The sequence below is a fragment of the Suricata suricatta genome, chromosome 4 (assembly GCF_006229205.1).
Source record: "Suricata suricatta isolate VVHF042 chromosome 4, meerkat_22Aug2017_6uvM2_HiC, whole genome shotgun sequence".
Classification (NCBI taxonomy): Eukaryota; Metazoa; Chordata; class Mammalia; order Carnivora; family Herpestidae; genus Suricata; species Suricata suricatta.
In genome coordinates this window covers 93,054,721-93,079,906 of record NC_043703.1, presented here as the reverse complement: position 1 = coordinate 93,079,906, position 25,186 = coordinate 93,054,721, and the positions used below count along the sequence as shown (strand labels likewise).

The 25,186-nt window shown below is 47.3% G+C and overlaps 1 protein-coding gene across 1 annotated transcript in view; it reads right to left on the bottom strand.

Moving 5' to 3' along the window:
- The window catches only part of EPAS1 (endothelial PAS domain protein 1), an 82,190-nt gene extending 57,090 nt beyond the window's left edge, over positions 1-25,100 (bottom strand). The window contains exon 1 of the mRNA XM_029937298.1: positions 24,463-25,100. Within this exon, the coding sequence (XP_029793158.1) occupies positions 24,463-24,488 (26 nt within the window). The 5' untranslated portion in view covers positions 24,489-25,100. The remainder of the gene's footprint in view (positions 1-24,462) is intronic.
- Positions 25,101-25,186: the final 86 nt, after the last annotated feature.

The following is a 25,186-nucleotide window of genomic DNA, read 5'->3' as shown; positions in this document are numbered from 1 at the left end:
AGAGGGAGGGAGGGAGGGAGGGAGGGAGGGGGAGAGAGAGGGAGACATAGAATCTCTAGCAGGTTCCAGACTCTGAGCTGCCAGCACAGAGCCAGATGCGGGGCTTGAACCCACAAACCATGAGATCATGACCTGAGCTGAAGTCGGATGCTTAACCGACTGAGCCACCCAGGTGCCCCTGTGCAGAACTTCTTATACCTGTTTTCCCCATGGAGGATATAGGCATCTATTAGGAGTGCAAATGCCTTTGCCAAGGCCTCTCCACCCTCACCAAATATTGCACAACTCTTGCACAACCATGGAGTCACATGGGAGGCTCGTCCTCGAGGCAGGTGATCCAGCCACTCCTTTCTGCAGCTTGTTCATGATTTTCCTTCCCTTATTCTTTCACTCTGTACAGAAGACTCCATCCTGGCCCACATCCTTAAGCTACCTATTACTCTGAGATGTCTTATTTCCCTTAATATTCAGTAGGACTGAAAACTAATGCGAAGGTAGCCCCGCCGTCCCCCAGCTTCTCCCAGGAACATCAGTTGGTCCCCTGTTGGCGGGATGATCAGCAGTGATCCTGGATTTGGGTGTTTCCCAGCTCCACACAGGACAGGGAGCTGGACTATCCTCATGGACAACTGAGTCCCAGAGGAAACTGCCCCAATCCCAGCAGCACGGGATCTTTTCCCTTTCACAGCGAACCCCACTCTTTTCTCAATATTCAAAACGGTGTTCCCGCTACCCCGAGGCTGCGCCTTAGGAGACTAATTGGGCCTCATAATTACAGTTTTCTTTGCAGGAAGTGATCACTGTAGCTCACTATTTTCTCTATTCAGGAATTAAATGCTGTAGGTATGAGGGGTTTTCATTAACCTTGTATATGTAACTTTCTGTTTCTTCTATATTTTGTATCCTTGTTTTAAAAGCAAAAAGCCCTAACACGAATTCTGAAAACTACCATGGTAATGGAATTTCAAGTTTTTCACCAAATTCCTCGTCTACACAGCAGCTATGGCTAAATGTAAATAAGACCTACTGGAGGAGAGGGTGCTTGTCCCAGTGGACTTTTTCTGTAACCAGTGGCAGGAACAGAGAAAACTGGTTTTGGAACTCAGAGTTCCTGAAAACACTTGAATTCTGCCGAGCAATGTGAAGGCTGACCAGCTACCATACAAGTAACTTCTACCGACTCAATTCACCTGGACTCCTCACTGAACTGCCGGGAGGTCACCACCAGCGTGAGTCACCTCATCCGTCCCCTCCTGGCTTACCGGACATTTTTACACAGAGACGATCAGGGGTTTTACCATGAAAGCCGCACACCCCTGGTGTCTCTCCCAGTCTCTCAGCCCTCAGTAAACACATCAGCAGAGTTCACACGCTGTTTTACCTGCTCCTCTCCCATCCCCAGTGGATGGGGCAAACTAGCTTTCCCTCCAAAGAATAACTATCTAAAACACTTCAAAAATTCTAATGTAAACAATAACGACTTCTAACACCTTTTTGAAAACTCTGGCCTTTGCACATCCAGGGCTATTGCCCAGTGGAGCGCAATGGGCCATCAGGCACCAGGGAGCCTTCTTCTCGGTGCTTAAGTAGAGAGAGGGGCTCTCCCCAGGAGCCTGTCCTTATGGGGTTCCTCTGCCCCACCTGGGAAGTTCAGATCCACCCAAAAGATAAACTGGGTCTATTTCTTTTCTTTCAGTGTTCGAACTACAGAACATAACTGACTATTATGCAATTTCTGTTGAGGAGGAACTTCCCAATTCAGTACTACCGCTGAAGTCTGTACCCACACTAAGCAGGACAAAAGTATGGCCCGTGCAGGCTGTGAGATCAACTCCAGCCAAATCCATTTTCAGTGCAGAGCAGGAACATTCACTGGTTTTGAATTTCCCTACCCTTGACATTTAATGAAACAGGCTCCAAAGAAAGGACTCTGCCTCTCCTGTTAAGCCTTTTATTAGGTGCAGTTAGCTTCCCACTTACGTAGCTGCTTTTAATACATGGCTTAATTTAAAACTTACCGTGGAAAGGAAAAACACTGGCATCTAGGATTGCCCAAAGATGACCAATTTTCATTCTAACGGCCCCAGTCTTGCCCATCATGGGGGCATCATAAAGCCAAAATGGACAGAGATGATGTCATTCCTTTTCTTGTGCTCCCAATATCTACAGGCTATTCCCAAATCAAGATGGACTGCTCAAAGCATGTATACTAATTAGCCAGGACAGGGGACATCATGAGGAACCTCTTTTGTTTTTCTCTAGTTTTTAACCATTAAATGATCTGTTCTTATGAAAAAGGTCAATTTGACCTGCTCAGCCATGGCTAATGCCTTTCGATGACTGAGTCATCACTGTGTATCTGTATGAAACTGACTTCCAATCCCATCTGCTTTCACTGAAGACCCACTCAACACCTTGGAACACTTTATTATCTCCAAACAGATTTTTGGATGAAATTTTCTTCCTCCTTTTGCCAGTGGGCTACACAGGTGGTCTTATTTAAAAAAAAAAAAAAAAAAAAGATAGCATGACTACAAGCATGCTCATATAGAATTAGGAATGTGCAGAGAAATTTGAGTTTTCTTTTTTCTCTATAAAGAAGATTCCAAGGTGGAGATGGTCAAGTACCACAAAGTCCCTCCTTTTAAAACAATCCAGAAAGCAAAACCCAGGAAGGCCCTTCAAGGTAATAAACATAAACGCTCCCTGTAACTGCTTCCTGGTTTGGCCAGAGACAGCCTGGACAGTTACTTTTCCCCACCTCTAATGTACAAACACGTTCCCTACTGATGCTCTTTTTAACCCTGTACATGTGACGTCAGCTCCAGTCCTCCCTTCAATCCCATCACACGTCCATTTCAGATCTAAAATGCAAAGTCACCCATCACGTAAAAAGAGCACGCGTGCGCGCACACACACACACACACTCACTCTCATGTCAGATATACAAGGTAGATGTATACATATACACCCATATTATATGTATGCTTAGGGAGATTACATTGTATCTTTTCCCCAAATTTAAAAAAGAAAAGACCTGTGTTTTCAGATAGTGAATTTTTATTGACTATCTACTACACAAAGTCTTGCTAAATACTATGGGACACTCAAGACATATAAAATCTAATTCATCCTGCCCTTCCTTTCAGGCTGTGAATAAATAGCCAAAGAAACAAGAGATCTCCCTATACACAGAGAAGCAACAGATAAATATCTGTTGTTGGTGGTGATGAGGGCCAGACATTGTGTGGGCTGGTGGAAACATGCATGAGGTCGTGGTGGGTTATTTCAGAAGACAGGATAATCACACCTGATATAATCAGTTTACTTTGATCATTCCAGTATATAGTTTAGAACGCTATTGACCTTTGTAAAACTCTGCTTTAATGAAACACCTAATTTTTGAGTAAAATATAGCAGAGATGTATTGAATAAATTATGGCAGCTTAAAAAAATCTCCTTATTGTGATGCCTGGGTGGCTCAGTCAGTTGAATGTCTGACTTCGGCTCAGGTCATGACCTCACAGTCTGTGGGTTCGAGCCCTGTGTCGGTCTCTGTGCTGTTAGCACAAAGCCTGGAGCCTGCTTCAGATTCTGTGTCTTCCTCTCTCTTGGCCCCTCTCCTGCTCACTCTCTGTCTCTGTCTCTCAAAATAAAATAAAGGCATTAAAAAAATCTCCTTATTAGTATCACCTAATTTTAAAAGTTATAGGCGAGTGCTCCTAGCTAAGGATCCTGCCTCTGCCTGGGTGTTGAATGAAGATTCTCTCTGGTGACCCATGAGGTGCCGGCACTGTTTGGGATGGCTGGGCTTCTCACAGCTCCAAATCCACCAGCCACCTCCCTCCAAAGCAGTGGGGACTGGAGCTTAGGCTAGGGTTCTTCAGATGTTAGCACATTGTTTTTTGGTAATGTCTCTATTGTAGGTATAGGTATAACTTATTTCAGCTCCCACTGATGGGAAGGTACGGTTGTGGACAGCAGTGTGTGAAGGATTCCAAGGTCACCTCTGTGTTCTGATGTTGTGCTGTGCTTGGTTAATACTGCCTGTCCTGGGGGTGGACTGGCTGAGGGATGCTCCAAGGCTGTGCACCTGCCACCACGGACTCAATGGAAACAATAGAGGCTCTGGAGTGAGGGCCCCACCTTCAAACCTGGCCTTCCGGCACTGTGACTATCTGGCCTGGGGCAAGTCATTTTCTTCTCAACAACTCAGCTCCTCATCTATAAATGGAAATAGTATCTATTTCACAGGGTTGATATGAAGTACTGGTTCTCAAAGTGCGGTGCCCAGACCACCAGCAGCAGCATTCTCTGGGAATGTGTTAGGAAGACAAATTCTCAGGTCCCATCCCAGATCCTGAATCACAAACTCTGGGGATGAGGCCCAGGATTGGGAATTCTGGTTGTGATGCATGCTAAAGTTTGGAATCCCTGTTGTAAAGAGTCATAGAAGTCCTTAAGTTATAAGTCCTAGAGTAACTTATTTGAAGGACAGAAGGCATGTTTTTCATCTGCTACAAAGTGACCAGCAATGTGCCAGGCTTACCATGGGTGCTCAATTCTAACTTCTGTCCCTTTCTTGCCAAAACACAAGCTGCCAACACAAGAACTCAGAGGAGGGGCAGGTGTATACTGTTCCAGGTGGAGGAATGAGACAGGGTGGTTCAAAGACCTCAACAACCTCGTGGCAAGTTGTCTGGGAGACTGCCTCCCAAGGAGAGGAAAGAAGATGGGCCCAGGCTTCTGTACCCAGTGCCAACAATGATTATTCTCGGGGAAGAGAGACACGTATGCCTATACATCATGCTAAAGCAGGAAGGATTACAGAGGGCAGATCCAGCCCACAGACAGCTTGCCTTTGTTACATCTCCTCTAAAGAACTGCCATTACTTCAGTCCCAAAGGTTTCCAGTTTAACCCAGTTTCACTGGCTCCACGGTACAGACTTTGAGAATAGGGAGGTGGTCTACTGACATGCCTGAGCAATAATCACTCAGCGCCTCCCTCCCTTCCACCTCCTACTCCAACGAGTATCACCACACCAAGAGTCCCATTCACCTCCCAAGTACAAACAACGAGGCCATGATTTCCATTCCCACACAGGCCATCGTGCATGAGCCAACTACATGCACAAAGACAAATAAGCTGCTGTTAGGGAAGTACAAACTAGAACCACAATGAAATACCTTTTCCTATCCATTAGGATGGCTTTTATCACAAACAAAAAGCCAGAGAACAGCAACTGTTGACAAGGGCTGGAGAAACTGGAGTCCCTGCACTCTGCTGGTGGGAATGTACAATGGTGCCGGTGCTGTGGAAAACACTCGGGGTTCCTCAAAAATCTAAACATAGAGTTACCATATGATCCAGCAAGTCTACTCCTGGGTTTATGCCCCAAGGAAGTGAAAGCAGGGACTCAAACAGATTATTGATAGAGCCATGTTCCTAGCAGCATTATTCACAATAGCCAAAGGTGGAAACAGCCCAAATGCCCATTTGTGGAAGAATAAACAGAAAGCAATATAGGCACACAATGGAATATTATTCAGCCTTTAATAGGAATACAATTCTGACATGTGCTACAACATGAATGAAACTTGGATACATTCTGCTAAGTGAAATAAGCCAGACACGAAAGGACAAATATTCCACTTACATGAGTTACCTAGAGTAGTCAAATACAGACAAGGTAGAACAGTACTTTCTAGGGGTTTGGGGGAAAAAAGAATGGGAATTTATTGTTTAATGGATGTAGACTTTTCAATGTGGGAAGATGAAGTTCTTAAGATGGATGGTGGTGATGGCTGCAACACAGTGTGAATGTACTGAAAGCCAATGACCTGTACACTTAAAGATGGTTAAAATGGTAAATTCATGTTATATATTTTTTACCACAATTAAAAAAAGAGAGTCATTAACCACCCTCACCCCACCACCGTCACCAAAGGAAAAAGATGCCACAATGTCAATCTTGCACAGTAGTCTTAAGTCTCCAAGTAAATGTCCTGAATGAAAAGGACTCCTCAACATCCCCCTGTTTGAAATCTAAAATGATAATGACAGCTACACCTTTTCAAGACAAACAGTGTTCCCAATTTACTGCAGCCTGCCAAACTCGAAGCATATCTGATGTGAAAAAGAGACACTCAGCTAAAAATGGAGATTTGGCTGTGGCTCTCCAATGTGTTCACTCGGTAGCTTCGAAATCCCCATCCTTCTTCCTGTTAATGAAGGTTTGCTTCGACCTTTCCATTAGCCCACAAACTACTATTAAAAAAGCCATTTATCAGATTAACACTGAGTACTGCAAAAGTCATCTGCAAGCAGCGTGCGCTTTTCCACGTAGGGGTTGCCATGCCAACCGCTGCTCCATGTTCAGTGTACAGAAGTATTAATTTCGACAAAGTCCTGCTTCATAGTTCTGAGGACCAATTCAGTCTTGTTGTCCCTCCCCACTTCCAAAATGTGCCCACAAGGCAAAGACCCCACCGAAATCAGGTAGATGACCAAGAAAGAGAGCAATAACAAAATTAACCAGCCAAATGTCTACATACGGAAAATTCTGTAAAGCAGGCAATATGGTATTTCCTCTATCTCTGACCCCCAGCCTCATTCCTCAGGCAGACAGTCAGGGAATCTGATGTAATAACCATTTTGCCAGTAATTCTAGAAAAAGGAGTCCAGGGTGAATAAATTGAAGGGGAAACTAGAATTACACAAACTTGTTGCAATAGACTATTTGCCCAGAGAGCAGACAACTATAAATGAAATGGAGTAAGATACTTGGATTTTATTGGTGCTGATTTTGGTGGCAAATTTTTAAAAACAACCTGAGAGGTTTTAAATAAGTATGTTTCAAATGACTAGTATTATCATTCTTCAGAAGGTTTAGATTTGGAAGAAAAGTATGAAACAGAAAGCTCTAGGAAACAATTTGTCTTGACTCAAGAGTAAACCTAAGAAGCAATTTCCAACCACAAGTAGTGAACCCCAGTCTCATACTAAAACTCCTGATGAATTCAAAGAAAGACCCAGACCAGCTTAAAGTCATTCAAAGAAAACAAGCCAATGCTGGAGACCCCTGGCCCCCAAATGGACAGGACCCATCTTTATGTCAAAGTGGACCAAATCCAACCACCATCAGCAATGGAAGGAAAATAGCTCATCACACCCTTAAGAACATATAGCTTTCAAGGATGGGATAGAAACATTGTATTGATACCATTCATTTCAGCTAATTTTTAAAAATCTTCTAACTGTGACATGTCTGAATGATACTGTATACACATTAAAATTTTCAATATCATGAAGACACTACTGAATGAAGAAGAACAGCTGCCTTTTACAAGATACGGATTGTATCACAACATTTCAAAAGGGCAATAACCAATTAAAATTTTAAACAGAGCTTATTTGAAATCTTGGGCATAGGAACCCCACTAAAGAAAAACTTGTTTTCCCAGCTCGTGGCTCCTTGCTCAAAGCAGACACATGGACCACACTGGGAGAGCATCTCATCCGAAGTGAGACCAAGCCCAGTCCTGACAGCACTACGGCCTCAGCCTCCTCTATGCAATCATGTGAATTATTCTAAGCCTAGAGAAAAGCTTATACGGGTTAAAAAAAAAAAAAAGCCTTTTAATTTGTAGTTATTTCTGGGATACCAGAACTAATACATTGGTCGGGAACATGGAAGAGATGCTGCTTTTCAGGTTTGAGAGTAATGTTTGGGCTGGTTATAGCTTGTTTTCTGAGCCTAGACATGCTAATGAATAGGGGTTACATTATGATACTTCTGTAAGTGGGACTTAATACAACTGCTTATTAAATCTACGTACCACGATAGCCAAGAGATAATTCTGATAGATTGCTGTATAGAAAAAGCATTTTTCACAAGATATAATAGCATTCTATAATTACATATCTATTTTTAATATATAGAAGTATGTTTAAGAAAATGTTAACAGTGTTATCTCTGGGTGGTAAAATTTTGCTGATTTTTAAGTGTGATGCCCTCCTCTGTTATGACTTTTTATAGGAAACATGTATACTTTTTATAATAGAAAAACTTAGCTACTTTAAAAATAATCTTACAGGAGAGACAATTTATAGGGACTGCTATGTACATGTACATGAACATACTTGCACAGTACCCCCAACTCCACTTGCGCTAACATCTCTCACCAGCCAGAATGAGGAGCACTGTCCCTCCTGCCTACGACTCACAGGGCCCAGAGCACTCCTGGGTGATGTTTACACATCCTCATCCTCCCTCCACATCCTGCTCTCCATCCAGCAGCGTCACTGAGCTGCCCCTTGCGCTAGGGGCAGCCATTCAAGAAGCAAGGAAATATTATGCAAGAGCACAGGAAGTCAGAGGAGACAGGATTCTGGGCAGGCCTGGCAAGGAGTCTGTGTGAACTCCAGCGAATAAGCGGACTTCGCTCAGTGGGGCTGAAGCCAGCGGAGAGCCTTCCCAGGGCGGCAAGGGAGAGCTGTCCACCTCAGGTCTCCGGCCAGTGGGCCGCCATCCAGAACTTGATGTACCTGATTAAAGGCAGATAAATCCAAATCCCAATATTTCTACTTCTTTGGCCCAAGTTCAAGGTGACTCCCCAACACTCACGCACCATGACTCACCTCTGTCCCAGGACATGCTCCCCTCCCCCCAGTCATGACTCCATGCAGTACTGTTTGAGCCTGTTCCTCTCAAGGCCACTGGCTTCCTGACTCAGACTCCTGCTTGCTGCCTCAGCTCAGTACCTTCACATGGCTTGTGTCCCTCATCTCATGACAGTGTCAACCCTGAGCACCCCAGTTATGTTAATTTACACACACACACACACACACACACACACACAACTATTCCTGTATATGTGGGGGTGGTAGCAGTAATAGCACCCTCTCCTGCAGCAGTTTCTGTTTTCCCAGCCCAGGCAGAGACAACAGTAGCCATCTAACAGATGCGGAACCTGAGGCTCCAACTGCAGCATGGTTGTGGCAGTCGGGAGCCCGGTCTCTTAGTTAAGGGTGCTCCCACTCACCCCAGCAGCCCACCTCCTGCTTCTCTGGCACGCAGAGGTGAGCCACTGCCCCTCCTGACAGCACAGCCCTGCCCTCTGTGGAAACCACTGGGCAGGGTGCATTCTGTCACACCTCATCCCCCTCCTACTTAAGGGTGGTCCTGCTACTATCGTGGAAGTGGATCCAGGCCTTCTCTGCATCACGCCATGCCCAATAGCAACTGCCAAGTCTCTGCCCCTGTCCACTTGAATCTCCTCTTGGGTGGGGAGCAGTTCAGGGAAATTGGAGAGGCTTCCTCCAGGCTCCCACTGATCACCTTTAACGCCCATCCTCCTTCCCCAAGGAAGTACCTGGAAACCTGGCTCCACTTGGACTTCATGTCACAATGGAATCAGAACCCTCAAAGACATCTTTGCGTCTTGTTGCCACCTACTGGCCCATTTTAAAGGTGAGGACACTGAGGCCCAGAGGTCACTCAGCCAGTTAGCACTCCTCCTTCCTCGTCACCAGACCACAGAAATTCCACTAGCTACCCACACGGGACCTTTCCCAAGCAGAAGGGGACTAGATGGGAGTGGTGGGATTGATAGGACCAGGCTTAAATGGGGCTGTGGTCCTAGGGCTCCCGCTTCCCTTTGCCTGTGTCGGGAGCAGGCAATGATGTTCCAACACACAGAACCAGCCACATAGGGAATGACAGCCACCCGGCCACTGCCCCGGGCCTGACAATTGCTAATTGTGGTAAGGACCAACAGTGGAGGTCTCCTGGGACGCTGCTGTGTATTTCCAGACGCCACCAACACACAATGGCCCCTACTCCTCCAGTGTAAGCATTGCCAAATAGGACAAACAATAACATCACAACACGAAAATCAGTAAACAAAGACTGGGACTGGGGGTTCGTTAACATGGGCTCTACCACTTTTTGTGATCACATGAGAATGACAACTACTTTATCTATATCATGAGCTTTGGGGGGAAAAATTAAGCACCAAATGACTTTAAGAAACAAAAGTGTAGGACCCAGCAATCCGTGATTAATTATTATTAATAATTAATTATATTATTATATTATAATTATTTCACTTAGCAATTATTTAAGGAGCATCTAAAAAGTGCCCAGCACTTCCCCAAACACTAAGGAGATGATGTTGAGCAAGTCAGCACGGTCCCTGCCCACCAGGATCGTGATACTAGAGGAGGGCAAGAGAGTAGACAGACAAAAAAAATAACAGCATGTGGAAGTATTGTTAAAAAAAAAAAAAAAAAGAGGGACAGAGGGATGGAAATTAACTGAGGGAGGTCAGGAAAGGCTTCCCAAGGAGGTGATACTTCAGCTGAGACCTCAGACCTAAGTCAGCTGGCTGGCGGGAAGGGCAGATCCCGGCACAAGAGAGATCAGGAAAGCTGCAGATCTGAGGCCAAGTACCCTGGTCCCCATGTGGGACCAGGTCCTCATACGGGACCAGGTCCTCATACCCAAGCCTCTTTGCACTTCTAGTAATACCCGGAGGCCCAGGTATCAACTAGGCAGTGGTATGCTGCCCTTTTCCAGATCTTCCAAGAAGCTGCCTGACCTTTATTTTAAAGACCTTGGACCAGGCACTCTCTTCTGTCAAGAGTCAGCAAAGCATCAGATGGGTCCTGAGCAGATGTGATGTGGATCACGAGATCTGGGGGTGCTAAGTCAAAGGGAAATACCCACTCCTAGTAGGATGGCAGCTGGCATGGCTGTTCTGTCTCTACAGGTGAGGGGAGACAGGCCAGACATGGAAAGGGACACATCTCAAGTCACACCATTGTTCAGTTTCCCTTGTCTCTTGGTGTTATCAGATTTCCTCGCATCTCAGACTATGGGAAAAATATAACTCATGCCCTGAAATCACTATTGGCAGGAGCCCATAATCCTGAAAAGCATCTTCTTTTAGATTCTCTAGAGACTCCCTTCCAACTGCAGTCAAATCACGCCAACAGGTAAAGATGTGCTGAATGATTACACTGCGTCACTTGTTAGTCACAAAGCCTTCATGGTCTGCACTTTATACTTTCAAAGGTCTTTGTAGTGAGATAATGGTTGAAGAAATTATTTTAAAGTGTAATAGGCTTTTAAAATGCATAGTTTTACTGAAACTCTAGCTCATTTCAACCTCATGACAGCATTCATAGAAAGCAATTACTGTGTCTAATCCCCATCTAGGAATCAGAGACACACTTAGAGGTTAAATTGCTGGTTTTTGATCACACAAGTCAGAAAGGGATCTAGAACACTCTTTCAGACTCAAGACTTTTGAGAGCACCTCTGACCTTCACATGGAGGCAAGCTTTGCGAGGGACACAAAACAGATGAAGGTGGCCCTGGAGCACTTACAGACTGTTTGGCAAAACATTGGCTAAGACATATGGAACTCTTGGGACACCTGGGTGGCTCAGTCAGTTAAGCGTCTGACTCTTGGTTTCAGTTCATGATCTAATGAACTGTGAGATACAGCCCCACACTGGGCTCTGCACTGAGAGCGTGGAGCCTGCTTGGGATTCTCTCTCTGCCCCTTCCCTGCTCTCTCTCTCTCTCTCTCCAAACAAACAAACAAACATTAAAAAAGAAATATGGAATTCTTTTTTTAAATTACTGCCTTTTTAAAAAAATTTATGTTTTTTTAAACATTTATTATTGAGACAGAAAGAAACAGAGCATGATTGGGGGAGGGGCAGAGAGAGAGGGAGACACAGAATCTGAAGCAGGCTCTAGGCTCTGGCACAGAGCCTGATGCGGGGCTCGAACCTATGAACCATGAGATCATGGCCTGAGCCAAAGTCGGACACTTAGCCGACTGAACCACCCAGCCACTGCAAGAAATATGGAATTCTTCTGCTCATTTCTTGACACTAATTTTGGTGGCAAAGAAACTCAAGTGGCTGAAAATGTGTCCCTTTCCAAAATAAACATGTACCCTGTTGTGGCCCGGAAGATCTAACTCAAGGAGAACAATAGCTGTCATCATAACTTTGTAAAATCGGCATCCACACAAGGAGCTACAGGTGGCCCAGAATCACAAAGCTTATGCTGATCTGAATATGGAAAATAGTTTCAAAGGTGCTCCAATGAATGGCTCGAGAAAGGAGGGATCAATGTTCATAGTAAGCTCAGACTCCCTTCTGCCTGTATTCTCTGGCCACCAGGACTTCCCAAGGCCCAAAGCTGGCCAGAGGCTGTGGTCATCCCACCACCACTAAGAGTGCCTGGGGACCCTGTCCTCACTGACCTAGGGGGGGAGAACAGTTTGCTAAGAGTTCAGCAGAGGCAACGCTGAAGTTTTTCAAAAGGAATTTTTACTTCAGAAAGGAAGAGAAAAGAGAAAAAACACAAAGGGATGGATACGCTATGTTCACAGGTTTCAGAACCCTGGGTACAGTCACAGATTAGCTTGGCTAAGACACCTTCCTTTTCCTTCTGAAGGCCTACCTGGAGCTGTGGTTAGGTACATGCCAAACGCACCCTTCTGAGTAAACACCACTTTCTGGCCAATGGGGGTTCTTAGGATGTCCCCCAGGCAACTTCCTGCAGACTGCCCATGGCCCCAGACAACACTATGTCTGGGCGGCACAGGGCTATGTAGCTGGCTGTCACCTGCAGTCCCCAGGGAGGAAGTCTCCTTCCACCTGTCTCCAGAAGCCCTTCCCTGGGTTCAGGCCCAAAGTCCAGAAGCCGGCACAGGGTAGGTATGGAGATGATTACTGAGCGCACCACTGAATAAAGCTCTCGTGCCGGCATTGGGTAGCAGTTTCTTAGTTTGACAACCATTTACTGATTACTGAGGGGATAGAAAAGGAAGAAGAGATGAAGACATGCAGTTGTCATGAGGAGATTAAATTCCAAGCCAAGAGCATTCAGGAGCTACAGGCTCCCTCCAAGTGCCATTGGACAGTGTGTACTGAAGTGACTCTGCTGGTCCCTGGTGTGGGAGCCTCCCCAGTGATTCGGGCTCTATGGTCAAGGCTCGGCTCACAAGTCCAACCATGACCTCTAGTGCTTGTGATACCTCCAGAGGAAAGGTTATACCTGCTGGGGAGTGAAAAAACTCTAGCCACCCTACTCACCAGGTGACTCCAGAAAGAGAACTCCTCTTTCTCTTCTGGCAGCATCTGCCCAAGAACATCATAGCTCAGGCTTTAGGGAGTGGTGCAGCCACACAACAGGAAAGGCGAAGGTCAAGGAACCGCTCGGCTGCACTTTCTCTGCACAAGGAATGCTATTAATGGGTAGAGACTGACAAGTGGGGTGGTCTGACTTGGTTTTGGCTGACTCGTTCCCCATAAGTAGTGGTGTATTGAGGAGGCTCTACAATAATCAGACTTAAAGCCCTAGAATGTAGAATGAGAAAGAGCAAGAAGAGATAGAAAGACAGCCTGTATCAAATTTAAGCAAAGATGTTACCACCAAAAATAAGAACACAGGGTAAGGGTCACTGCACCTCTCCTCAAAGCCTGAAAGGAACTATTGTAGCATATGGTAAGCTGACCCCTTCCAGCTCCCGTGTTGTACAGTGGGAGGTATTTATGCCCGAGTGATGGTATAGTCATATATATATGACATATATATATCACACACACACACACACACACACACACACACACACACACACACACACACATTCCAGTGTGATTTGGGCACACTGGCAAATGACTGATTTCCTAAGCAATATGGTGGGACTTTTTAGTCTTAGAGGTAGGTCATTCTTATGGAGAACAATCACAGCCTCATCCAGCCACCCTGCAGTGTTCACACAAAAGCCAGGCTCCTGGTTGGAAGATAAAAGAGGTGTCCTGAACAGCTCTCTCCTGTCACACTAATTCTCAAGAGAGACATGTGCTGCTCCTGTGGGCCCAAGGCAGTTCAACGATTCCATCACAAGATGACTCAGGACAGACTGTTCCTACACTTCCCTATACCGGCCCAGGCCTGATCCTCACCTCCTGTCCGTTAACAGTGCTCAGGATTCAGTGCTCAGTTGTGCAGGGAGCCGGCTCGCCAGCCCTGGCATGCACACCTTGTTTATTCCTGCCTTCTTGCTTGACTTCAGCTGTCCACTCCAGCTGGAATGTCCCACACCCATATGCCTACCCAAGTTCTACCCAATGTTCAAGACCCAGATCTTAACACTCCTCTACTAGACAGCCCTCTAATCAATGCTGACCACCTCCCTTTCTAACTATTCGCAACACACAAGTCCTATTTACCCTATTCACACTCATTTAATTACTACCAATATTCCACTGTTTGGCTAATCTTTTATCTGAGCTACTTTCAACTATCAAACAAGATCATAAATCTTAAAAAGGGGCCTAGGGTCCTCATCAACATAACCATCTTGCAGTGTTTTAAACAAACAATTTTAGGGATTCTTTAACTCCAACATTAGACCGTAATTCCCGAGAGCAGGGTCCATCTAATGGTTCTTTGTAACCTCACTGCACGGTGTGACACCTGACTGTGGTAGGTAACCTATAAATGTTTACACACAGACCTCACTACATGCATGGTGGGTAACCAGGGGAATGGGAAAGTTGATCTGAGCAAAGGTTTCTGCCTGTGTCTGCAACCCTCTGTAACTAAGACCCCCGAATTGCAGACATAGACATAGAATTACTGACTCTACAAAGAACTACTGGACTCCCAAATGTGGGCCTCTGTTCTAGGCACTGTGGGAAGAAAGAACAGAAAAAGGTGACTGCCCCTTGCTCCCCATGGCCCTTTACCCCAAGCGCCGCCCCACAGACTGGGCACCAGCTCCGTCTCCTGCCTAAGTCTCTTCCCAAATCCCTTTAGCTGGGGAAGCAAGAGGACAGAGGGGAGGGGACCTGTCCCCTCCTCAGGCACCTGGGAGGGCCCTGCCTCCACGGGCTTCATCCTCTCCTGTGGGCTCCCTCCCCAACATAGTTGTTAAAATCAAACCTGAGTAAAACCACAAGTTTAATATGGAAAGAAAGAAAAAGAAAGAGGAAGAAAAAGAAAAAGAAAGAAAGAGCAAGAAAGAGAAAGAGAAAGAAAGAAAGGAAGGAAGGAAGAAATGACTGGTCCCTGCTCATGAAGGCCTTACCACCTACATGTTTTCAGAGACACATATACACATGAACACGCAAACACACATCCACACTCAAAAGCAAGTTGTGAAACCATCATACAAATAAAATACAGACTGAAAACCATCTGAATACAGAGGTAACCAAAGTGCTGCTGACCAAGGAAGGCTCCTCAGGGGAGGTGATTTTTCTGAATTGAGAGCTGTGTTCTCTTCTGCACACACTTTCCCATCTGGCCTTTTAAACACAGAGACAAAGCTGGAGTCCATTGTTGTCTGGCTGGCACTGGCCTTGGTGTATCGGGCCTTCCTGAAGTGAAGCACTGACCTAGTACTAGCTTGAGGTTTGCATCTGATGTAAAATCAGGTATCAACAGGATCTGTATGTGGTTCCCCAAGTTTTTCCTTTCCTTTTTCTTTCTTTTTACAGTAAAATGAGTCCAGCTCTCAAATCTATAGGACTGAGAAAAGAAGGGTGCAAGGGGGTGGGGCTTTCCCAGGGACCCAGGGGGCAGCAACCAAGCAATTCTATGATTTTTTTTAAAGTCAAGGATGATTTTAGGCACTCAAAATATGAGAAGTATTACAGGACATGGCAGAAAATTAGACACCCTGGCCCTTAACACACAATCTAGTTGGAAAGACGAGAACACGTTAAAATGTCATTAGATAACAAGGAAACGGAATCAGGCAGCCTCTTTAGTAAGCATAAGGAAAAGCTACAGTGGGGTGGAAGGGGGGGTGCCAGCATGGGAACTACTGCAGCAGGCTTTGCTGGAGTCCGAGAACTTGGACTTGCACTAGGAAAGTAGCAGATATTTGAGTAGAAAGAGCATCCAAGACAGCAGTACTAGCGTGAGGGAATCCAGGTGCGAAGGAGCCTGTGACGCAGGTAAACAAGTCATTGGGGCAGGAGGAGGAAGAGTCTGCATAACCGGGGCTCAGAAGGCATGCTGGGTGATGGTGGATGTGGGGGGGAAGGGGAGGCCTGGGAAGGGGTCCCTCACTGTCAGTGAGAACTTCCACTGCCATGTAGGCTGCCCTTGGGAAGGAAGTTAGGCCAAGGGTCCATGCCTTCTTTCAGGCTCTGCGCAAAGCTACTCCTTAGAGATCGTTAGGAGAATCAGTCAGATCCACAACAAAAGCAAGGCTTTTCCCATCGTGAAGACTCCCTGTGCTCTGAGGACAGGACAGCCCTGCCCAAAATAGGGGCAGCATCGGTACCAGGCAAACCTCTTCCGAGAGGCTCGGAAAGCTATTTTAGTAGCCAGGCTGCTTCCAGCCAGTCAGACAGCAGGTAAAGGCAGGGGGCACTAATTTCCATGGAACACCCTAAAACTCCTGAGGGGAGGGGGCCCACAGTGGACCACGACTTCCTCTGACTTCTTGACCAACTTAAAGGGCCTCGCCTAATGGGAGGGGCAGGCCAGCTGAGCCAGGACATGCTGAGAACAGACAAGGAAGCCAAAAAACCAAGAAGGGCCTGGTTCCCATGCCCCACCCACCATTAATTCCCCTAAGTCCCTGGTACAGAATAAAAGACTGACTCCTGCTGCACAGTGATATGGTTACATTTATAGGAGCTCCTGTCACTGGCAAAATGTGACCTTCATACTTTTCTTATCTTAATATCTGGGTAAACATTTGTTGTGCAAGCACACAAATAAAGGTTCTAAAGGTGAAATGCGGTGTGTCTGGTGACACCATGCTGCTCCAAACCCAGGCACAGAAAGCCCTTTTGGCTCTGCAGAGGGCTCCTCTCTCCCTTTACCCTGGGCACCAAAATTAGCTTCATCAACCTTAGCCAGTGTTGGAGTGAAAGCTGCCATTCTAAAATAGTATCTGAGAACTCTTGGAAACATGGGAGAGAAAGACAAGGGTGCAGTGGCTTACTGACACTGAAGAGAGCAATTTCAGTGAAGTGCTCTTTAAACCAAGTGTATAGGAATCCATGTGGATGATATTCCTCTTGCTCCCTGAAATCCCCACATGGCATAGTTTGTACATCCTGATTTATTCCATTATGCATGACTCTTTTCATTTAGAAAAATACTGTAGAGATCATGTTTATGAAAGAGTATTTACCAAATGACCTGTGCTTGAACTTTTTCTTTGCAAAGTCGTTTTCTTTCTAGAATACTCAGCAAAAATATCTGGTGTCCCATTTCCCATATATTTGATCATCCAGAATTGATTTTTTAAAATTTGTTTTCATGTTCCTAGGAATGGATCCTCAAACAGCCCCCTCACGAGAATACTCATCTGTTGTTTCCACATGGAATTCATGAATAGAGCCAAGCAACCGATTTTTTGGTGTGTGCTTAAAGCCACTCTTTCCTGCAACTGTGTATGACGTATTTTTCCAGTACAATCTTTCTCAACACTCCAAAGTGCTTCAGCAACAGGAAGTCGTAAAGGTAGGAAGGAGGCCTGTAAATATTTGCTATAATTACTCATTAGTAATGAGAATAGTTACCACTTATGTTTGAGTCACCCCTTTTGTGCTCTTGAGTCTTTATTACCTTATATCGGGAGCCTGAGGGGGTCCCTAGGGGTCCAGCCTCCCCGAGGGCACCTGGGTCCAGTGGTAGATTTCACTGCAGACAGCGTGGTTTGCTTCTGTTAGTAGCTCCATTTCCCAAGTATAAAATCAGGATAAAGTTTTGCCCTTTCTTCCCCCTGCCCCCAACCCAGGGGCAGTCAGGACCAGCGTCATACAAAGTGGTTACAATACGAAAAAAATTTTTCTTTGAAAATTTTGTATCAAGAGTAAAATACATGTATTTGTTAATACAACAAGACACAGAGAAAGAGCACTGCATGGCTAGGCACACAGCACAGTGATTTAAATGACTGCCACCAAAAATAACCACATGCTTTAGCTGATGTATTTTACAGATTTATAAAATGCTTCTGAAGTGTCTCAGCTAGAACCCATGCGTCTCTTATGCCCAGCAAACCAGTGACCCCTCCACAAGACAAAGGAGCCTCAGACTGAAAAGAAGATGGAGAGAGCCAATCAAAGCTGTCAGAGTTGCCGAACTTCTATAGAGCCCAGAATATTGGCTGTACCCCTAACAGTTGCAGGAAGCCAGCCCGGGGATGGGGGCTCCCCTCCAGCAGCGTGAGTGCAGCAGAGTGGAGTCATTTTCCCCACTCGTGGGTTTTATCACACAACCTAACCCAATAAAATCACCAATGTGCCAAGATTCCTAGAACCTCTCAGGTCTGACCTCCCTTATCGAGGAATATAAGAGGAGAGAGTCCTAACAACCCACTTCATGGCTTTGTAGAATTGGGAAAATGCCAAATGGGTGTGTGGCAGATCAATATACATTTTAATGGGGTTATTTTCCTCACCCATGAACCACCCTTTCTGAAACACCTTCCCATGTGAGGAAAGGAGCTGCTTCCCAGAGTCCTTATCTTGCGCAGAAGTGACTTATAACCTTAAGGCAGAAGGATTTTTCCAAATTAAGGGGGAAATGTGCACCTCCTGGGAACATGTGGAGCCTCTGGTGGCCATCCCACATAATCGGAGTGTTGCTGATGTACAGGTGGCCCCTGGAAAGGGCCCAAGGCAGTCAAACAAACCAGTATTTCTAGAGAAACTAGAAACAAAAAGGAAAACGGCCACCTAGAAATAGAGGACATTCTGACCCATTCTGCACCTGCCTCCTCGGATCCAAAGATCTCCAAGGGCCCCCACCGCTCTTCCTGGGTCCACGCTTGCAGACCAGTCTGTGGCTTTCAATACCAGACAACTGGCAACAAATCACACCCAGACGCTGCTTGAAAACCACAGGCACTGTGAATAGCACATAGCCACGCACAACTACCACACGCATGGTGGTGTGCAACTGCCAGTAGGATCTGCTTCTCTCTGTGTGACGGCACGTGTTGGTGCACTAATGGTTTACAGCATGGGGAGAACTTGAGAAGCCAATGGTGCGATGGCTGTGAAAAAGCTCTCGGGGCTCCTCAGAGAAAGGGCTCTCGAAAAACGTAAAGTATTATTATTGCAATGGCCATAGCTATTCTTTATTCCCCCCATCCATCCTTTCCTTCCTGTCCTCACAGTTTCAAAAGATCAAAAGAGCCAGAGGAAGTCTTGTGCATCTTGATTTGGAGATGGTTCTTCAGAAGCCCCAGAGGAAAACTTCTAACAGGTTCTTCGGCACAATGGGGTCTGAAGGCTAAAGGAATTATTGAAGTCTTGCCACCAGTGAAGGGTGGGAGGTGGAAAGCTTTGAACTTGCTGGGGGCGGTAGAGAACCACCTCCTATCAGAGCTGAGGAAAATGCATGAAAAGTGAGAATTTCCAGGGCTTCCAAGTCTACCCTTCAGATCTTCAATCCCTGTCTGTGTGTGAGGTTCAATCCCATGATGAGTCACGAAAAAGTAATTGTAATAATTATAAATACATCAGCAAAAGCAGTTATCATATAGAGAGTACTTACCACGCATCAGGCATGGTATTTAGATGGCTTCGAAAAGGTAAGGGGGATTGGACCCCCGGTTCAGAATACAGACTCTGGAGATCATCTGCCCGGTTCAAATCGATTCCCACCCATGTGACCTCTGGCAGTTACCTTCCTACACTCCAGCTTTCCCATCGGTGAAATGGGGATAATAACAGGACTTATTCTGCATGGTTGTTATGAGGATTAAAAGAGTTAACCCATGTAAAGTTCTAAGAACACAGCCTTCCCTAATAAGACTAAAATGTTCAGGCTTTACGGTTTTGTCCTACTGCATGTATGATTTCTATTAAGGACACCATATTCTTACTACCTAAAAGGGCCTCCAAATAACTGTTTGAGGGTGATGGAAAATGTGAGGATAAATTTTCATGGTTGTTTTAAGAAGCATTAAGAAAATGAATCATCCCAGAGCTAACCCTGTGCTGCGCACTCAGCACCCCTTCCTTCCATCACCAAAGGCGGATGTGTAGGTGGACAGACAGCCAGGGACAGAAAAGGGTGAATCTCTACTAGATATGCAACCCCTCACCCATCTGCAAGATGGGGAGAGACACTGGCAGTGAATGTAGAAACTAGCTGGGACCCGAACAGAAAGATCCTCAAATGTGAGGCAGTCACTGAATCAGGCATTTGAAGAATAAGAGCCGGCCTGTTTCAGATTATAGAACCTTTTAAAGGCTACTGAGAGCTGAACAGATTTCCCTGGTTGGGGGCGGGGCTTATATACATAAATACGTTGCACCCAACTTCAGAGGCCCACAGACCATGCCCTGAAGCCTACCCACATAGTCCAGGTTAAGAAATTCCCTCTCTCTCAAGGGGCACCTGAGTGGTTCAGTCAGTCAGGAGTCAGCTCAGGTCCTGATCTCTTGGTGTGTGGGTTCCAGCCCCATGTTGGGCTCTGGGCTGACAGCTCAGAGCCTGGAGCCTGCTTTGGATTCTGTGTCTCCCTCTCTTCTCTGTTCCTCCCCCACTTATGCTCTGACTGATTTACATGCTAGGTGAATTAAACAGTTTAGTACTGCCAACTCCGTAGAGGAATCAATCTAATGCTGCTTGAATGTCTCTGCTGACAAGGGGCTCACTACTTCACAAAGCAAACTGCCCTACTGTGAACAGTCCTTGCACTGGTTTTGTTTAATGAGGTCCACATATAAGTAAACTATTTTCTAAGAGAAATAAAGGGAGAACACTAAAACAACTGAATTCATACTTCCCCAAGTTTGTAGACAATGGAACCAGGGCCAACCCCGCTTCCTATTTTGCAAAAAGCAAACAGAACGTCTCCTGCTGCAGCTTCGTGTCTTTTATAATTATCTAGAAGAGCAAATCTCCTTTCTACAAGGTTCAGTGACTTGGCGGCAGTGGGGGAGAGGGCACTGTAATCCTTTGGGAATCATCCTCCTGGTTTGGAGCCATTTCAGGGCTGGGGATATGATGTGGTCAACAATAGGAAAATACATAATTAATGAAAGTAAAGAATCAGGGTTCTGATTCTTACCACACTAACTTTCCTTGGGACTGGAAAAGTCACTTAACCTCTCTGGACCTTGGTACTAGATGATTTTCATGACCCCTTATAAAATGATCCTTAAGCTCCTCTTCAGGGACGCTGAAAAAACCTGAGCCACATCATTCCTCTTGAAATTTGTGAAAGCTGTATGAATTAAACTTTAAATGCCTGAACCTAATGTGTTAAACGAACTCCTTATCATCTCTGCAATTCTGGTAATCTCTAGTCATGCTGCGGGCAGAGACATCAAATGATAAATATTTACAGGATATATACTTATACTGAGAAAAACTGCCTAGCAATAATTTCCCTATTAGAATTAGGAAAAGATGGGCTTTGCGTTTATTTTACCAGAGGAACAACTGAGTCCAGCTGGCAGGGGAATGGGGAGGTAGTTTGAAAACTTCTGGTCCAGATGTCTCCAATGCCTGTTCCACTGCTCGCCCTGCACTAAGTAACCTACGCATTCCAGAAAGGTTCTCTGAGTGGGGTCTGGCTTTGGGGTGGACTTTGCTCCTTGATTATCCAAAGATCTCCTTTACATTCACCTGAACCACTCTCCAGTCCCCACATGGCTGAGAATTTCCAAACTCTTCTCTCCCAGGAAAGGGACTCAGGAATGGTTTTATCAGGAGGTGAGACACTTTCTAGCTCTTCATAGGATCAGGAACCTTAATTAATGAGGCCCCCATTTGCTCAAGACAGACTGATACAGAAAGGTTATGTGAGTGCAGTACCCCTACCAAGCTTCAGTTTTTGACTTTCTCTGAAATCAATGGGAATGCCCACTACCACCAAAAAAAAAAAAAAACGCACTTTGATACCCACCCTGGAGCCTAGCCAGCCAAGGTTTAGAAAGCAAACTCTTTACTATTAAACATTAACACATCTGTGGAAGCATGAACGTTTTTTGGAACAAAATAATCCCGCCCGCTTCTTGAAAGGCTGTTGTTAGAAGGAACATTGCAAATGTCTGTGCATCTTGAATTTGGGGAAAGAAATGCTTCTGCTGAACCAGAAAAATTACACATCTTAAGAACCTATGTGCAGAATCGTCATCCTGAGAGCCCCCTGGGCAGGCATCACTTGTGAGACACGTCTGGAAAGCTAAGGACCGACACTTAGATGACACACTAACTTTGAATGTATTGGTTCACATGCTTTAATTACACCTTGGTCCCACAAGGAGCCTGTAGCGAACAGAGCCAGGCGCGAAAAGTAAATATATCTCAAAACAATTAACCCAACAGGAATTGGACAAACCCTCGTGGAGCTCTGGAAGGTGAGGGGCATGCTGTGTATCCTGCCAGTTTGCGGCACAAAAATCAAAGCAAGCCACAGAAGGCAGACACTCTGTGCAGTCACCAGTTCTGTGCTGCAGCCCCGCAGCGGGCCTTCAAGGCGTCTTTCTCGGCAGCCCCACAGCACTTCTGACACCCCACCAATTGTGAGAGTTAATTTCAAGTCTGATTATCCACTTTCTTTCCCTCTCCTATTTCAGCGCCCTCCATCTCCAAGAGGTAATAAGGCCGGGAATCTCAAAGTCATTATTTCCCCGGCTCCCAAGTTTCTTGCAATTATTAAAATACGTAACACAAGGACCCGGGCGCTGAGCTGCGGGGAGAAGCTGACACTTCACACATCTGTCAAGATTACCATCAGGCCCCACCTCCGATTGCAACATTCACCGATAGGCATCACAGTTGTAAAAGGTACCATAAGTTCCCTTGCCGGCTAAGGAGCCAAGAGCGCGTTCATAAGAGCTGACTACAATTTCGTTTTTTTGGTTGTTCAGTCATTAGTCTTGGCATTACGATGATGCAGGATGTGTTGATTTTACAAAATGTGCTGGGATCTTAAGGTTTCTTGCTTTGGCGCCCTCAAAAGACATGGCACCGCAAAGAAGCTTCGAGGCCCCAGGGCTCCAGAGTGGCCGGGCCCACGCTCCTTCACCCGTGTCAGGCCGGGGGCGCTACAGTGAGGCGGGAGGGGGAGCCAGGCTTGGTCCCCTCTCCCGGCGATCTGGGAGCGCCGGCCTGAGCGCCCGGCCAAAACGCACGCGATTAGCTCCCGTTTATCAAATCCTTATCCGTGCCCCGAGGTGGGAACCGCCGCTTTCGACCATAAGATACACTGTTTCTGACGCAGGTCCCACGCAGGTGGGAGTCAGAACAAGAACAAATCAATCCCCGCACGGAGCTGTCCCGAGCCTCGGTTCGGGGCCAGCCACCCCCTCCCTTCGCGGCTCGGTACCCCCATCCCGAACCCACCGCCCCACAGCCCAGCAGCTCATCGGCCCCGGCTCGGGCCGAAAGTTCGATTCGGTTCCCCCAAACCCAGCCCCGCCAAGCCGCCGCCGAGGGCGGAGCTGAAAGCGCCGGCCCACCGGGCAGCCCCCGAGGAGACCCGAGGAGTTGGGGTTTAGACAGCCAACTTGGCTCCATTGCTGGAGGCGAGGCCGTGCCCACGCCGGGCGCTCTCACCCCCGCCCGGAGACCGCCCGGCGGGGAGCGGCCGGGAGGGGGCGGGAAGGCAGTGAGAGTTGGCCGGGGTTGCCTCTCACCCAGAACCGAGAAGCTGGCGAGGGCAGACGGGCAGATCGCGGCTGCCCTTCTCTGTCCTCTTGAGGGAAGACACCAGGACCTGCCGGGGTCACCGGTGTCGCCTTTCCCTCCCCGCACACCAACACACCTGCGCCCTGAGAGGCAACCCAGCCCACCACCCAGTACCCTCGGGAGTCAATGTGAGGGATCGGGAAGGAAGGAGGGTTCTTCAAGCTTCCATAAAGTCTGCAAAGCCAGAGCGGGGCCCTTCGCGGCGTACTGGCCCTTCGGCAGGGGCGCGTCCCGGAGCAGCGCTCCAGCTCTGGCCCCTGGCTAGTTTGGGGCGCAGTGCGAAAATAGCAGCTCATTTGGAAGGACCCGAGGGGGTCCCAAGAAAAGAAGACGAGTGGATGGTGCCCCACAAGCAAGACCTGAGAAGGTCGAAAGCTGACCTAAGTCGAGTCAAACCAGAAACATTTCAACATGCTGGCCACATGAGTTTGAAGCGGGGGGCTGGCGCGGCGGAGATCTGGGAAGGTTCTCCTCGCCAGAGCCCCTCTGTCTTCCAGGGCCATCTCCCTGGGCTTCCCGGCTACGTCGCGCGCGCGGATTCGCGACTCCATCGGGCCATAGAACCCTTCCCTGCGAAGCCGCAGCGCCGCGTCCGCGTCCAGAGACCGGGCACCTGCTCTCCCTCTTAAACCCCTCCAGACCGATCCTCCAGCACTTCTCTCCTAGCTGCTCTTGGTCGCACCGACCGGGCGCAACCTGGCCCTCTCCCTCCAACCAGCTCCCTTGCTGGCTTGGACGCCCGCTTACCTTTTCTTCTCCTTGTCAGTTGTCATTGTCGCCGTGGTGCTCTGAGACGCCAGACACCTGGGCTCCCCGGCCGGTGGGGGTTGCAGGCGCCGCCTCCGCTGTGGCCCTCGCCAATTCCTCGCGGTCCCGGCTGGTGTTAAAGGTCCCAGGTGCTAACAGGTCCCGGGCGTCCGGCACCGTCAGGTGGAAGTTTGCTGGCGTCTGGGTAGGTGCGGAGGAGGAGGGTGGAGAAAGGTGACGGGGAGGAACCTGCACTGGGAGGCGGGGTCAGGAGAAGGAGTGGAAGGAAGCTGTCAAACCCAAAAAGAGGGCAGCGAGAGCGGGACCGAAGTTCCTTTTCCCCACGAAGAGGAGTCACTTTTCTGAGTTTTCAAAAAAGAGAGAGAGAGAGAGAGGGGGGGGGGGGAGAGAGAGAGAGAGAGAGAGAGAGAGAGAGAGAGAGAGAGAGAGAGAGAGAGAGAGAGAGAGAGAGAGAAAGAAAAAGTGGCTGCAACGACGGGAGTTGGAAGAGTCTGGCGCGTCCTCGGAGATGACCGTACAGTCTCAGGACACTGCCGAGGATTGTACAGCCGCCTCAGGATAGCGCTGTGCTGGGCGCAGGGACTGTGTCGCGGACCGCTCTCGAATGTCCGGCTCCCGGGGCCGCCAGCCCACTTTAAAAACTCCTGCGGCCGCGCGGGGGAGGGCGCTGGGGGGGCTCGCGCGCGGGCGCGGGGGGCGGGGG